The 17394-nt window shown below is 42.5% G+C and overlaps 1 protein-coding gene across 2 annotated transcripts in view; it reads left to right on the top strand.

The window, feature by feature from the left end:
* The first annotated feature begins 6226 nt into the window (after positions 1-6226).
* ASAH2 (N-acylsphingosine amidohydrolase 2) overlaps positions 6227-17394 on the top strand; it is an 88220-nt gene continuing 77052 nt past the window's right edge. The window contains exons 1-4 of one of the 2 annotated variants that reach the window (XM_082604803.1): positions 6227-6322; positions 9241-9421; positions 12542-12705; positions 14158-14307. In XM_082604803.1, coding sequence (XP_082460929.1) covers positions 9274-9421; positions 12542-12705; positions 14158-14307 — 462 coding nt within the window. In that variant the 5' untranslated portion in view covers positions 6227-6322; positions 9241-9273. Of the gene's footprint in view, positions 6323-9240; positions 9422-12541; positions 12706-14157; positions 14308-17394 lie in introns of those variants that run through there. The other variant, XM_082604802.1, reaches the window with a different exon arrangement.

The following is a 17394-nucleotide window of genomic DNA, read 5'->3' as shown; positions in this document are numbered from 1 at the left end:
AGGTCATTTGCCTCCTTAGGTAGGTTTATTCCTAGATATTAATATTTTATTCTTTTTGATGTGATGGTAAATGGGATTGTTCCTTGAATTTCTCTCTCTGATCTTTTGTTGTTAGTATATAGAAATGCAACAGATTTCTGTGTATTAATTTTGTAACCTGCAACTTTACCAAATTCATTGATGAGTTCTAGTAGTCTTCTGGTAGCATCTTTAGGATTTTCTATGTATAGTATCATGTCATCTGCAAACAGTGACAGCTTTACTTCTTCTTTTCCGCTTTGGATTCCTTTTGTTTCTTTTTCTTCTGACTGCTGTAGCTAGGACTTCCAAAACTATGTTGAATGAAAGTGGTGGGCGTGGACATCCTTGTCTTAATCCTGATTTAAGAGGAAATGCTTTTAGCTTTTCATCATTGAGTATGATGTTAGCTATAGCTTTGTCGTATATGGCCTTTATTATGTTGAGGTATGTTTCCTCTGTAACATTTAATCTACTTTTGATTCCTTCTAGTGTATTTTTCATTTCAGAGGGTGTTTTCTTCATCTCTGGTTGGTTGTTCTTTATATTTTCTCTTTTTAAAAAACTTTTAATTTTCACTCTATTCATTCAGTCTTCACCTGAGTTCTTTGCATCTCTTTATGATCATTACCTTGAACTCATTATTGGGTTGATTGCCTATCTGTACTTCAATTAGTTCTTTTTATGGGGTTTTATCTTGTTCCTCTGGATCATATTCCTCTGTTGCCTCATTTTGTCTAATTTGCTATTTTTATTCCTATATATTTGGTGGGTTGGTTATGTTTTCCAACTTTGGAGAAGTGGCCTTTTGTAGGATATGTCTTATGCATTCCAGCATCACATTCCCCTCTGGTTATCAGAGCTATATGCTCTAGGGATGTCCCCTATGTGGGCTGCATGGGTCCTTCTGTTGTGCCAGGCTGACTACTATGGGTGGTCTGGTGTGACTGGTCCCTGGCCTGGTTTATTGCCAGTATCTGCCTTGGTGGAGACTGCCAGCTGCTGCTTGGTGGGGCTGGGTCATGAGGTGACTGGCTGTGGAGCCCCAAGGGTCCTGGGGCTAATGTTGCCCCCTGTGGGGAGCAGCTGGGTTCTGTAGTGGGTGGTTCCAGATCTAGTGTCAGCCTGCTGGTGGGCAGGGCCTATTCCTGACATAGCTGGCTGAAGAATCTGGAGTTTCCCCAAACTGGTGCTGGCCTGCTGGTGAGTGGGGGTAGATCCTTGGGTGGCTGGCTGAGGGGTCCAAGGTGTCTTAGAGCTGGTGTTGGCAGGCCTGGGCTCAGTGGTCTGGGACTAGTGTCTGCTCACTGATGAGTGGTGGAGGCCCTGGGGGTCCTGAAGCTGGTGTCAGCTCACTAGTTGGTGGGGTGGATCCTAGGGCTGCTGACTGAGGAGTGCAAGGTGTCCCACAGTTGGTAGTGTCCTGCTGGTAGGCAGGACTGGGGCCCAGGAAGTCCCGGGGCTGGTACTGACCTGCTGGTATGTGGGCTGGATCCTGACTTGGCAGGCTGCAGGGCTGTGTGGTCCTGGGGCTGGTGTCCACCTGCCAGTGGGTGAAGACTGGTCCTGGTACTAGTACCAGCCCACTAGTAGCTGGAGCCGGGTCCCAGTGTCTCTGCCTACTGGGCCCTAGGTATCACAGAGTTGCTGTATCAGCCCATTGTTGGGTGGGGCTGGAACCCAGGGACTCCTTGGTCTGGTGCCATCCTACTGGTGGTGGAGCCCGGTGTCAGGGTCTTTGGCTGCAGGGCTCTGGTTGTCCCAGTTCTAGTGTTGGCACTCTGGTTGCAAGGTCAGTCACGGGCCCTCTGTTGGACAGGGCCAGCCAGCCTGATGGTAGGTGAGACTGTGTTTCTCCCTGACTAGTTGCTTGGCCTGAGGCATCCCAGTACTGCTGCAGAGAGGCTGTTGGGTAGAGCTGTGTCCCAGAGCTAATATGCTAAAGGATTCCAAAATAGCACTTACCAGCACCAGTGTCCTTATGGTAGTATGAGCTCCCCCTATTGGCTGCTGTCCATGTGTATGTTCCCAGCGTGAGCTCCAGTTGCCTCCTGCTTCTCTGGGAGACTCTCCAAAATCAGCAGGTGGGTCTAACCTAGGCTCCTTTCAAATTACTGCTGCTGACTTGGGTCTCAGAGTGTGTGAGATTTTGTGTGCACTGTTTTAAGAGTGGCATCTCTATTTCCCACAGCCTTCTGAGTCTTCCAAAAGTAAGACCTGCTGGCCTTCAAAACCTATAGGACTCCTGGGCTGGGGAACCTGATGTGGGGCCCAGACCCTCCATTTCTTGGGGAGAAACTCTGCAATTTTAATTATTCTCCCGTTTGTGGGTCGCCCACCCAGTGTTATGGGTCTCGACTATACCACGACTCTGCCCCCTTACCCATCTTGTTGTGGTTCCCTCTTTATATCTTTATTTGTAGATCTTTTCTGATAGCCTTCCACTCTTTCTCATCAGTAGTTGCTCTGTAAATAGTTGCTCCTCTCCCTAAGTTACCTTTGTACAGCAAAAGAAGAGAACATTCTTACTCTATTTCTTGATCCTTCCTCCCACTCCCTGTTTTTTTCTTACCAGTTTTCAGAAAAAACAAACCAGTTCCCTAACATCTTTTAACGGTAATCAATGAGATTTTTAAAAATTTCATTATGACATCATGAATTTAAGCAAAATTGATTTGCTTATCTACTGCAGTTATTTTTTAAATTGACCCATTTTTGACTAGTGGGAAACTCTAGTTCTTTTTGAAACAATTATAATCATCTCGATGACTTCCTTGATTTCTGGTATGAAAAAATATTTCAGATTTATGTGTTTCCTGGCCCAGACCCAAAACCAGCCATTTCATCAAGGATCTCTTTTTCCTTTTAGCAAGGAATTATATTTAGAGACCACAATCTGGGTGCTATATGAAATACTATATGGTTTTTTAAAGTAATTTATTCTTTAATTATTCCAAAAATTAAAGAATGAAAAAGGATGTGACCAGACCTAGTTGCAGGGCAGGAATAAAGGGGTAGACACAGAGAATGGACTTGAGGACATGGAGTGGGAGGGCGAAGCTGGGGCGAAGTGAGAGTAGCACTGACATATACACATTACTGAATGTAAAATAGTTGGCTGGTGGGAAGCAGCAGCATAGCACAGGGAGATTGGCACCGTGCCTTGTGATGACCTAGAGGGGTGGGATAGGGAGGGTGGGAGGGAGGCTCAAGGTGGGGGGGATATGGGGACATATGTATGCATATGGGTGATTCGTTTTGTTGTGCAACAGACTAACACAGTTTTGTGAAACAATTATACTCCAATAAAGATCTGTTTAAAAAAAAAGAAATTAGCATCAGGCCTTTTAAGACCCCTATTCTGTAGGCATAAGTAAAATAAGAGAATTCGTAGTGCTAGACTATTGGTTAATGGTTGAGGAGTTGGGCATTTGGGAAAATCTTCCTCAGTATTAGGATGTTAAGAGACAGAGGACATGATTTGCTTCATCATGTACTCATGAGGAGTGAACACATGACTTGTCTGTCCCCAGAGGCTGCCATGCCTGGGCCAGAGTTGAAGTGATGTAGACAGTAAGAGTTTGGTGAAATGCAAGCAGTCTTGTCTGGGAATCTGGAGACTTGGGCTCACATCCTGGAATAATTATTGTTAAATCATGCTCACTTTTAACCATCCTTTCCTGTTCTGGAAACCCTTTAACCTTTCTGTGTGTCTTTCCTCATCTGTAGAATGGGTAGAACACGAGTGAGTGTCTTGGGTTGAGGAGTTGAGAAGGACAGCCATCCTTATCCTAGCAAACAGGATTTGTCTGATGGTCATTCAGACAGAAATAAAATACACGCATGAAATATTTACAATGATTACGTCTTCCCCTCTCCCCGAGGTAGTCTATTTCTGGCTATAGGAGCCAGCTGTCTTGATGGGCACCACAAGTCCCTTTGGCCCAACATTTTTCCTTCACTGACTCTGCCACGGTGCTTAGAATCTCCTTGATTCTCACCCCCTTAGTGTTCAGGTATGGGCCTTCAAATGTTGTCTGGGAGAAATGATATATTATGCCATGATTATCTACTGAAACCCTGGTTAAAATGATCTTAGCTGACTCAACTGTGAGATACCTAGGTAGTCTCAGTGGGAATAAGTTTGGCGTGGCTCCTTCTTACAGGGAGAAAGATGGCTGGAGAGGTCCAGAAGAGACCACATTTTAGATCACAGGGCCAGTTTAGAGGGCGTCCCACATAAGGGAGAAGGATGGGAGAAGGAAATCCAATGGCAGGTCACTAGTGGCTATCTGTTGTTTTTATTTTACCTTGATTTTATTTTGGAGAACTATCCTTCCCTCTTTGGGTATGGTCTTTTTAAATATCCCCTCAATGGAAGGGATAGGTATATGATCTGAGCTAAGTCAGTCAGATGTTGTCTTTTATTTTTTAATTTTTTTATTATTATTTTTAAAGCCTTTATTGAAGTTGTTTCAATATTGCTTCTGTTTTATGTTTTGGTGTTTTGGCCATGAGGCATGTGGGATCTTAGCTCCCCAACCAGGGATTGAACCTGCCACCCCGGAATTGGAAGGCGAAGTCTTAACCACTGGACTGCCAGGGAAGTCCCCAGATGCTGTCTTTTAGGAACTGAATCCAGAGTGGAGCAACGTAAAGACCTAAAGTAGTTGGAGAGCATCCATCTTGATGACGAAGCCCTGAAGAGATGGCTCAATAGCTCCTGCCACATAGACCCCACCTCAGAGCTTATCTCTGGCCTTCCTGAGCCTGCATCTTCAACTTCTTTTGTTGCCTTCTGGTGAATTTTCTTCTTTTTTCCCCCAGATGCCTTAAGTTAGCTAGATTTGGTCTCAGAATTCTTGGTGTCAGGCAACAAACATATTTGCACGAAAAGAAAAAGAAACTTGTGGGGCTTCCCTGGTGGCACAGTGGTTAGGAGTCAGCCTGCTGACGCCGATACAGGGGATGCGGGTTCGTGCCCTGGTCCGGGAAGATCCCACATGCCGCAGAGCGGCTGGGCCCGTGAGCCATGGCTGCTGAGCCTGTGCGTCCGGAGCCTGTGCTCCGCAACGGGAGAGGCCACAACAGTGAGAGGCCCACGTACCGCAAAAAAAAAAAAAGAAAAAGAAACTTGTCTAATACCATAATTTAACCTGTTCCCCTCTGTTGTAGCAGAGATGTAGCTAAGACACGTTACTAAATGCCCTATCTGAAAGCACTTTAATATTTCCATTGGAACTTTGGGGCTGGTCTCTCTTAAAACTCTGTGTGGAATTCAGCAGCCGATGTGGTCTTCTTCAAATTGCTTCCTGGATAGCTTGGATTTACTAGGAAAAAAGGAGGACTTTGGTCTATTTATTTCTCTCTTTGTCTTTTGTGGGCCATTGCTTAACTTCATGCTGTTATACAGTGTACATTCTCTGAGATGAGCTAAAACATTTTATTTTCCTCATTACCAAAATGCTACATGGCTATCATAGAAAATGTCAAGAATCAGAAAGATGAAAACAAAACCCACCCATGATCTTATCACCAGATAATTGCTTCTTAACAGTTTTTGCTGTATTTTCTTACAGTCTTTATGATCACACACATATAAATAATGTATACTTTACAAAAATGGGATCATAATGTTTTGCAAACTTAATTTAATGACATGAAAAAATTATTAAATATTATTTCCTTCAATATAATTTTTAATGTTGCATACACTCTTCCCTTTTGTATACTCATTATTCACATTCTTAGTTCATCTAAAACTTTGCATTCTTTTTATACATGAGAATCTAAAAGTTCACTTTTCTGTTCTGAAATTATTGTAAATATTGCCTAGTGGGGCCCATAGCCCACATTAACGTCCAGCATACATTATCACTTCCTCTTGCGCACTGGTTGAGTGGCCAGGGGTAAATAAAGCAGGTGCTCTTTTTTGTGTGATCCAGGTTGGAGCTTTGCACAGACCTTGATGTGCTGGAAGAGTTGTGTTGAACTCTGAAATGACCTTCAGCCTGGCAGGCCTTCTGCAACTCAGTACCTCACTATCAGGCTGTCCCAGGGAAGAGTTCGCTAATCAGTTATTTGTTATCAATACACTTTAATCTCTTTCATGTACCACACCCACAAAGCTGTGCTCATGGGAACTCTAACTCTCCTGGACATGACTGTGAAAATCTTTCCTCAGTAGGTTTCAGAAAGTGCTAAGAAGTCCCAGCCAAGCAATGTTCCAGAGGAAGGGGAACAAGATTCTGGACCATCATTTACTTTACCAGGATACACAAGTTCTTCTGAGTGATTGAATCAGGTAAGAAGTCCCGTATTATCTTGGAGAGGGAGGGAGGGATCTTGAATCACCCCATTGTCTCAGAGATCTTGATGAAACCTCATTTTCTTAGCTTTGGAAGCCCATTTTGCCAAAATATTACTTTTTACTGTCACAGTCTTGAAAAATGGGGGACCTCAGGGTGGTAAAGATCTAGCAAGTGGCTTGTTACTGTGTCATTAGAGCCTCACTGTTGACCTTGCAGGATTATGCTAGATTAAGTGGGAACTATTTAAAAATGTGCAGTCCTTTAAAATGTAGTCATTGGTTCAGCTCTCCAAGGTACATTTGCCTTCTGAAGGGAGATATAAGGCATTTGCTTTCATGTTTAAATTCAGATTCTAATCATTTACGAGAAATAGTGCTAATGGTTTCAAAAAGAATGGTAATATGCTGGTGGTAATTCTGGCAACTAAATAGAGTGGTGAAATACATGATGTACATGGTTGTAATCCAAGTAAGAGGTGGAAACACTAATGTTAAATCAAGTGCAGTTGTTGACTTGTGTAAAAGGCCAGTGGTGGCAGTTAGTTCAGTAGAGCAAAACCAGCAAAAAACAAACAAACAAACAAAACCCAGACACACATGCATACACATATATTTCATACCATGTCTGTTACATAGGCTCTTACCACATAGCCACATTTACATACGTGATCTGCATGTACACGCTTTGGGGTTGAAGGGTCCACCTGTCAGTCATCCATTTTTAATAGCCTTATTTGTGCAAAAGCTATCTCAGCTGACAGGAAGGCTCATAGAAACCAAAGCTTTGGGCAAGAACTATGTCTACAGGGTTTGAAGTTTGCTACTGAAACAATAGCTGATGACTAGTAAACCTTTTTGACTCATCAAAGTTTCAGAGGCATATCTTACATGTGCTTTCTACTTGGGGCTGATAGTGAAAGTTGTTTTGCCCTCAGTTTGAAGCTGTCCCTACCGATGGTGGTGAAGGTGATCATGCTGGTGATAAATGGTTGAGGAATGCCTGCTAACAAAAAACTAGGAAATAGGGAAGATGTTCCAGGCTCTTGGTCCTCTCCCAGTTCAGCCCTACCTCTGAAGTGTTTGCTGCCAGACTGATTTTTAACCTTTAGTCTGTGGATTGTAAAATAAAATGGCTATGAAGACCGGTTAGATAAGGCCCTCTGGGTAGAGCCAGTGGCCGGTTGGAGAAGGGCTGCCCCATCCAAAGGGAACAGCAGCTACTAAGTTTTACAAAACTCTTGGTGCATGGGAATGCTGTCTCCGTGTTGCCATATTTTACGAAATATTTTGAAAGAAAACCTGAAGTTTCATATTTGTAAAAGTAGATTCTATTTTTACAGATAAATTATAAGCTCTATCTTTTATCTTGTTGACTAAGTCAAATTGAAATGAAAAATTGGGCCATACTAAACACATCTGTTTGTTGCCAATTTACAGCTCTTGGGGGTAGCAGCACCTTAGCCACATCTTAGCCATTTGTGGGGCAAGTCTTGGGACCACAATCCCATCTCACTGCTCAAGCTTCCTTAAGGTTAAGAAAATGGACTCTAAAGTTCCCACCTGTGATTCGTGATTCTTTAATACAAACTCATATAAACTCCCCTTAATGCTGGTGAAGAACACAGAGTCTTTACTATTTTAGAACCTAATGATAAATGCTGACATTCTGAAGGCTTATCACATTCCATGAAACAAATTATTACTGTGTCATTTTGTCTTATTTTTATAAAACCTCTATGAGATAGGTACTAAAATTATCATCATTGTCACAACCCTATTTACAAATGGGGAAACTGAGGCTCAGTGTTGGGGATGATTTTCCAGGGTCACCTAGTAAGTGGCAGAAATGAGATTTGAACTCTGGCACCAGACTTCAGAATGCAATTTTTTTTTTTTCGGTACGCGGGCCTCTCACTGTTGTGGTGTCTCCCATTGCGGAGCACAGGCTCCAGACGCGCAAGCTCAGTGGCCATGGCTCACGGGCCCAGCCGCTCCGCAGCATGTGGGATCTTCCTGGACCGGGGCACAAACCCGTGTCCCCTGCATCGGCAGGTGGACTCTCAACCACTGCGTCACCAGGGAAGCCCCAGAACGCAACTTTTAACCATCATATTATACTTTCTCCTGCTACATTATGTGAGTTTTTAGCCTCTGTAGTCCCTCTGAGTTATGATGAATTCTACTCCTAAAATATCTTAAGGAATCTGTAAGGACATTTTCTGCTTTTATAGCACACAAGGGCCATTATCTTTATCCTCATACTTCAACACGGGGTTTGCAAAATGTGTGGGATCCTCCTGATCACTGAAGAGCGAAATTTTACAAATGCCTGGCTTGAGATCAGAGATGCCAATCTCCTTTTCCATGCCATTTTCTATTCAGGTAGTAATTGAAAGTTAGAACAGGGAGTTTAAAGGCCAAAGGTCCATTTCACCTCCTTGTGGACAAGATACTTAGTCCATGGCCACAAAGGAAAGCCCTAACCCCAGCCAGCTTTCTCACAAGTACAAGCCATGTGGGTACATCAGTTATCCCTGTTGACAGAAATGCTCCAATGTAGACCCATGTACAGAGAGCATCACTGCCATAAATGAAAGCAGTATGATGTATCCAAGGAATACGAATAAGTTTTAGCTTAGCTGCCAATGCCAAATGATGGGTGGTGGCTTCCAGGATGAACACTGTGCTGAGAAGCATTTGGAAACCACATGTGAATTCATCAAGGAGTGCTGTAATTGACTGGTCTTTTCTTCCACAGGCTTGGGATATGGACCTAGTGGCAAGTGTACCCTGTACTTGGCATTCTTGGTATAGTCTATCCATATGAAAGAGCTGAGACATCTTAGCCTCAGACAGCTTGAAGCATGTATATTTTAATTGGTTATTCTGTCTTTTTTCTGTCTCTTCCGTAGTTGTTCTTCTGTCTCTGATTTCCCTCAGGAGAAATGGCCAGACGTACCTTTTCCACATTAGAGATATTCCTGATTTTCCTCTTTGTGATGAAGACAGGGATCACGGTGGCTCTTCTCAGCCTGTCGTTCATCACCAGTGGGACCACTGAAAATCACACAGGCAAGTATCATGGGTTCTCTTGTATGCTATTCCCAGCCTGTAGGAAATTTCTTCATTTTAGGTGACACCAAGGCAAGAAACAGTGTCTGCTGATAATGCTGATAACAGGGCAGTTCAATGTGTACTTAAGCAGCCTGGGATGGTTATCTAACCTTTACCTTAGTTGCCCTTTATGCATTGATAGCAATTTTTATCAAGTTTACCTTTGGCCCCAAATAGCCAGTGCTGCATTCTGACATGCACTTGTCTCACTTTTCCACTGATCTAAGTACAGCTCAGGATTCTTCAAGGTCCAATAATGTGAGCTTTTACCCTGAGCCTCTTTTTTTCTCTTTGCCTCTTTTCTGGCATCATCTTCTCTAGGGGGTGGGGGGCAAAAGGAGAAGGAAAGACCCACTGAATGTCAATTAGTCTGTGAAAGCTTTAGAGAAGGGGAGCTTGAACTCAAATCCCATGAGGGCCAATCAAGTTCCATAAATGGGGTGGGGGGGCGTGGCCCAGGGTGGGGACAGGTGTCTCTCTGGCCCAGGGTGGGTCCACAGGCTCTCCTGAGTGCCAGTTGTTTTTTGTCATGATATCCCATCGACTCAGCCCTTCTGAGTTTTCAAGGGAAGCTGGAAATTGGGGGAGGCTGTTTAGACATCTGGGGTTTTTTTTTTCCTGATTTTTTTTAAACGTTGGAAATTAACTTAGTTTTTGAAAACCACCTAGGCTAAATTTACAGACAATATCGCGTCCATTGGAGCCTCTCCTTTGATGATAGGTTATATACCTGATAAACAGTAGGGAAGACAGGTGGGGACTGAATGCTTTCACCAAAGTAAAGGGAGGGTGGGCCGCAGGCCCAATGGAGAAGGAGAGGCAACATTGTTCACCTTGGTTTTCTCTTTTGTGGCCTCTTCTCTTTCCTATGTATTCTCTACCTGTTACTATGTTTTTTTGTTTTGTTTTTTTTAAGATTTATTTATTATTTATTTTATTTATTTTTGGCTGTGTTGGGTCTTCATTGTGGCACATGGAATCTTCATTGAGGCATGCGGGATCTTTCGTTGCAGCGTGTGGGCTCTTCATTGTGGTGCACAGGCTTCTCTCTAGTTGTGGAGTACGGGTTTTCTCTCTCTAGTTGTAGCACATGGATTCCAAAGTGCTTGGGCTCTGTAGTTTGCGGCACGCAGGCTGTAGCTGAGGCATGTGAGCTCAGTAGTTGTGGTGCGTGGGCTTAGTTGCCCCGCGGCATATGGGATCTTAAGACCCTGACCAGAGATCGATCCCATGTCCCCTGCGTTGTAAGGCGGATTCTTTACCACTGGACCACCAGGGAAGCCCCTGTCCCCATGTTTTGAATTCACTGCCCACAGACCCAGAGAAACAGAGATCCTTTTTTCTGGGAGCGAGCAGAATGAGTTTTAGACTGCTAGAAATGAAAGAATGCATAGGACTTAGTTTTCTCTTTTAAAATTAGAGAATCCAGAGCCTAAGCCTCAGGGAAGTAATTAATAATTACAGTCACTATTTTCATAGTAGAAGTTGCTATTTATTGAATGGTTACTTTGTGTCAAGCACTATGGTAAACATTCTATGTAAATTTCTCATTTAATCCCCACAAACTCCTATAAAGGTAGGTGCTAGCCTTAGTACTGCTTTACAGATCTGAGTCTCTGAGATCAGAAAGAATCCTTTGGCTATGTGACTAGATTTGGTGTCAGTTGGCACTACATTCCTACATTGGAACAAATGAGGCAATAACAAAGGTGCCTGATTCCTTCCTTGCAATACTTGATGTCTTGTAGAAAACGTGGGCTTGGGGATGGGAAAACATGAATTCTAACTACACTTAGAATGTGGATGAAAGAGCAGCAGATTCTGAGTTGGAGGATCTGGGTTAGGCACCTGATTCATCATATGCTCTCCATGAAAGCTTGGTTAAGTCATTTCTCTGGGTTTCAGTTTTCTTATACGTAAAATGGAGAAGAATGGATTATGTGATCTCTAAACTTTCTTGAGCTCCAAAATTCTGGAACCCAGAAGAAGTCTTCTGTTAATCTCTTGCCTAAGTACTTTCTGACCACTAATGCACTGTGACACTGACATGTGTTGCCTTGGCCACCCCTGGCTGTTGTCTGCGGTGGAAACAAATAAATTGTACACGTAAGATGTCTAAATATGTAAAAAAACAAAAAAATGAAAAAACAAAAAACCAAAGCTATATGCCAGCCATCGTTTAAAATTTTGAATATGTATTAACATATTTATTGTCAATCAACCCTCGGAAGTAGGGTATTATTATCTTCTTGTTATGAGAAAGTTATGTTACTTTTCTTCATAGATGAGAAAAGTTGAGGTAAAGTAGGTTAAGTTATTTGTTCAGCTAGTAAATGATAGAGTTAGTTTTCAAACCCGGGCTGTTTCTGACACTTGCTCTTTTAGTCTCTATCCCATTCTGCATCCTTTGATATTTGTGTGTGTGTGTGATGTTGATATAGAATATATGTATTAATATGCATACATATAGGTGATATGAGAATAATTAAAATACAGCGGGACTATGTTAACTAGTGTACAGTGATCTAGGTTGCATTAAGAATAGAAGATTTAGAAGGTTGAGGAGGATAAGAGTAGGGTAGAGACAGCAGGGGTGGCATCCTGAAGGTGAAGGGTTAAGCTGGATCTGGCTGTGATGGAACTAAACCTACTCTGAAGGGGTAGAGGAGACTGATTGAGGGACCAGAAAGGAGTAAGGTCTCTGGATGGAGAGAGTGGGAGACACAAATCCCCAGAGGCTGGATTTAGTGGGCTGTGTGCCAGGAACCTGGCACCTGATTTGTTTGGCTGGAATAGAAGTGCAGGGTGAATGAATGAAGAGTGACAGGTTAGACAGGAACGGCTTGTGAGGAAAAGTTGAAGGACATTTGACAGAGAGCTTGACTGTTAGGCTGAAACATCTCCACTCCATGAAAAAGATCCTCCTTGGGATTACGATATAAAACATGTTCCTGAGATGTTTCTCACCCTGTATCTTAGATGTAAGAGAATATACAAAGATTCATCCTTAGGAACCCGAATGTGTGTGTTCTAATTGATGCTGACAAGTGCATGGGCTGAAGTGTTGTTTCTTAAATATCTTATTGTTTTTTGATTCAGGTTTTCCAACCACCCAGATCCCTCCAGCCACCCAGGGCCCCACAGCCATCCAGGCATCTCCAACACCCAGCACCCCAGAACCTACTCTATTTCAGAACTTCAGTAGCTACCATATTGGTGTTGGGAGAGCTGACTGCACGGGCCAAGTAGCAGATATCATTTTGGTAGGTAAATCATGGGATCCTTAAGGAGACTGTGAAACAAGTAACTTTATTATTTTGCACCCTGTATTTATTCCTAAATATTACGTCATAATCTCCTTCTCACTTTTTATTGACTTCACTGCTGTCTAACATCATGGATATTGTACTATAAGGAAGAGGGGACCTTTTATTTAATGACAACTCCCTTGTAAACTCAATTGGCCATTTTTTTTGAATGGAAGTGGCAAGGTGGACGAACTCCAATACTACAGGGGATGGGCAGGTACCATAAATGACCGAAGAAGGCCAGTGTAAGATGATAAATGTCTGGTAACTCCTCAGTTTTGGGGGGCAGTAGAAAGTGGTGGTGACTGTGGTACAAGTAGAAAGTTGCATGGCTTTAGCTGATTGTTGCCATGTAAGAGTGTGGATCTAGGGCTGCCCTACCTTACAGTTTTTTCAAGAGAAGCCAGAATATTTATGGATTGAAGATCTGAGGATTTAAATCTCTCCACTGGAAAATGGAAGCAACTCTAGTTAAAACTGGAAATTGAATGTGGGCCAACAGTGTGTTAGCCAAGTAAAACACTTCTCTGTATCAGGTGTGGCTATGGGCTGCTGGTATGCAACTTCCGGGCTGTGATGGTAGACACACATTTCTAGCCACCCTTCCCTAGGTAACCAGAGCAGGAGGTTGCCTGATGGGATTTTTCTCTCTCCTACCAAATAATCTTTAGATTCTAGGAATTATTCCCTGTTGTCTGTTCTGAAAAGTGACTCTGGAATGTAAACCTTAAATGACCACTCACATGAGAGGTAAAGCAAGCAGTAGAGGGGCCATGCTGAAGACCTGTGTGCAGCTTTTATGGGTGGGCTTTATGACATGGTGGGAGAGGGGCTTTAAGATAGGTGTATTTGATTTGACTTGACTGAGGGAGGGATAACATGATAAAAGCCAGGGTGAGGCACCCTCAATAAGGATTACCTAGTCATAAGGAAACCATTTTCTTCAGGAAAAAAAAAATCACATGCCAAACAACCAAAGTGAAGGGGCCTCCAGTCTTCAGGGTATTCCTAGGTATGTGGAATGATGGCTGGGGAATGATTTCTTCTGTAGTACCTTAGATAGGCTGGAGAAACGGTCCTGTTTCAAAGAACAGAAAAGTCATGAAAGGTCTCCAGCATCGTGATAGAATTCCTGAGTCACACCAGCTCCCTCCTTGCCCACAGGCCAGTGAATAGTTACTGCCAACCCAACAACTACTTTGCCTTTTTCTGTACAGAAGAGTAAAGCCTGTTTTGTGATGTTGGCTTTACTCTTGAAAACACATATCCTGTCTCACTCGGAGCCACAGTGTCATGTGGATTGTATTTCTTTGCCTTTCCTAAGTAGTCTATTCTTGTATGGTTGTGCCTGGTTTCTGCTAACAGCGGGGTGAGAAGGAGTGGCACTGATTCTCTCTTCCTCTTTAGATGGGCTACAGCAAAGCTGGCCAGAATGCACAAGGCATCCTCACGAGGTTGTACAGTCGTGCGTTCATCATGGCAGAAGCAGATGGGTCCAATCCAGTAGTGTTCGTCAGCATTGAGATAGGCATGGTATCCCAACGACTCAGGCTGGAGGTAAGTGATTGAGGTGAGAAAGAGATGATGCAATTTAAAGGCAAAGTCTGCAGGTGAACGTGACAGTAACTAAGCTCTCCTGGTTTCACATCCAGTGAGTTTCTACTACCCTCAAGGTTATAAGCTCTTGACAATCCAGTAGATGATCGAATGAGGAGAATGAACCTCATTCCATTCCAATTCATCTTGGTCAAAACTTGCTTTCCATTCTGCTGATGGCTCACTGTCATTATCAATGCTAATTTTTTTGCAAGCTTATTATGTCCCAGTGACTTTCACATACACGCTCTTGTAATCCTCCTTGTTAGAAGTCTGAGAGTGCCAATTAATCACTAACCCTCCCCTCAAGTTTTTAGACAATTAAGAATAGATGCAAGGAATTAAAGAGAATTAAAAAGCAACTCTGAAATGAGGTTGGCCATAAATTGCTGAAGTTGGGTGAAAGGCACATGGGGGTTTCGTTATACTATTCTGATGATTTTTGTACATGTTTGAAGTTTCCCATAATAAAATTTTAAAAGAATACAACATTAGCACTCTTAAACTCTAAACTGTATTGTAGAATATGGCAGGCTTTTCTATGATTTTTTCTGCCAATTTTGACCATGTAACCCACCTGTGGGGAAAGTTGAGCTTAGCAGAAAGGTGCATAGGAGGTCCTGGACAGGCAGCTTGTAAGATGCAGAGAGGGGGTGGGGAGGGAGAGAGAAATAGTTATAGACACATGGACTTCCAGGTCTCTCTCTCTCAGCCAATTTCTAGACCCTGATCTTGTTATATTTTCTGCAGGGATCAGGTCACAGAAAGAAAGTGTATTCTTAGTATCTGCTCACATACTTACAAATGTGAGAAAGAGGAGAGTCTGGAACATCTAGAATAATGACCATTAAATGTCCATTATTCAGTGTCATGTTCTATCAACCTCACCAAATAAACACTTGCTCCTCCTGCGGTGTGAAGGGGCCAGGGAGAGGGATGATGAGAGGGCCTAAAAGCATTTCTCTAATGTCACCCCCTCATGAGGAGTAGAATGTAAGTCTCTCCCAACTATGGAAACATAAGGAGCAGAGGATTAAGTACTTTCCCCACACCTACACTGACAACAAAACTGTGAGGTCGGCCTGTTGTTGTCCCCATTATGCAGGTAAGGAGACTGAGTCTTAGAGAAGGTTAAGTAACTTTCCCAAGTTCACACAGTTAGAAGCAGGTAGAGCTGGGTTCTGAACACATATACGCCTGATACCAGAGCCTACATTCTTAAAAGTGAGGTCATTCTATTATCTTGGAGAGCATTGATCACCTGCTTTTTGCAAGACACTTTGTTAGGCACTTCAGGGGCACACAGCTAAGTGAGTCACAACCCATGTTCCTATGAGCTCAGTACCTAGTTAGGGGATTGGAGGAAGGACTGGACCAGAAATATGCAAATAACTATAATTTACTGGAATAAAGGACAGTGTTATATTAGTTACCTATTCATGAGTAATAAATAGCCCCCCCAAATAGGGACTTAATTAATATTTGTTGTTTTATCTCACAATTCTGTTGGTGAGGAATTCAGAACTGGCTTGGCTAGGTGGTTATGACTTAGGGTAGCTTGCAGTCAAGATGCTGGCAAAGGCTGCAGTCATCTGAAGGTTTGACTAGGGCTAAAAGATCCACTTCCAAGATGATTCACTCATGTGGCTACTGACAGTTCCCCCACTGTCCATATCCTCATGACAGAGCAGCTGGCTTCCCTTATAGTGTGTAACTTAAAGGAAAGAGCAGGGATTTTTGCCCACTCAGTAGGTTGTCTTTTTGTTTTGTCAGTGGAAATATTTGCAAATGATATGACTGATAAGATGTGGATATCCAAAATATATAAACAGTTCATACAACTCAACATCAAAAAACCACAAACAACCTGATTAAAAAATGGTCCGAGGACCTGAATAGACATTTTGCCAAAGGGGACCTGCAGATGGCCAGCAGGCACATGAAAAGATGGTCAACATCACTGATCATCAGGGAAATGCAAATCAAAACTACACTGTGATATTACCTCACACCTGTCAAAGTGGCTATCATCAAAAAGAACACAAATAAAAAACACTGGTGAGGATGTGGAGAAAAGGGAACCCACATACATATTGGTTGGAATGTAAATTTGTGTAGCCAGTGCGGAAAATAGTATGGAGGTGTCTCAAAAAATTAAAATAGAACTACCATATGACCCAGCAATTCCACTCCTGGGTATATATCTGAAAAAAATGGAAACACTAATATGAAAAGATATATGCACCCCCATGTTCATAGCAGTATTATTTACAGCTGCCAAGATGTGGAAGCAACCTAGGTGTCCATCAATAGATGAATGGATAAAGAAGCTGTGGTGTATATACATATATACAATGGAATACTACTCAGCCATAAAAAAGAATGAAATTTTGCCATTTGTAACAACATGGTTGGACTTGGAAGGTATTATGCTAAGTGAGATAAGTCAGAAAGACAAATACTGTATGATATCACTTGTGTGTGGAATCTAAAAAATAGAACAAACTAGTGAATATAACAAAAAAGAAAAAGACTCACAGATATAGAGAACAAATTAGTGGTAACCAGTGTGGAGAGGGAAGAGGGGAGGGGTAATGTAGGGTTAGGGGATTAAGAGGTATAAATTATTATGTATAAAATAAGCTACAAGGATATATTGTACAACACGGAATATAGCCAATCTTTTATAATAAATATACATGGAGCATAACCTTTAAAAATTGTGAATCACCATATTGTATGCCTGTAACTTATGTAATATGATACATCAACTACAATTTAATTAAAAAAAAAAAGAGCAGGGAAGAAACCACAGTGCCTTTCATAACCCAGGCTCAGAAGATGCACACCATCACTTTCACCCTGTTCTATCCTTAGAAGCAAGTCACCAAGTCTAGTTCACACTCACAGGTGGGAAAGTTATACTTCACCTCTTGAAGCCAGGGGTATTGAAGAATCTGTGGACATACAGTACTTTAAAAGTACAACACAGGGGGCTTCCGTGGTGGCGCAGTGGTTGAGAGTCCGCCTGCCGATGCAGGGGACACG

This window comes from Mesoplodon mirus, assembly GCF_964341445.2.
Source record: "Mesoplodon mirus genome assembly, chromosome: 2".
Lineage (NCBI taxonomy): Eukaryota > Metazoa > Chordata > Mammalia > Artiodactyla > Ziphiidae > Mesoplodon > Mesoplodon mirus.
Note: the sequence above shows the minus strand (reverse complement) of the source record. Positions and strands in the feature narration are given on the sequence as shown.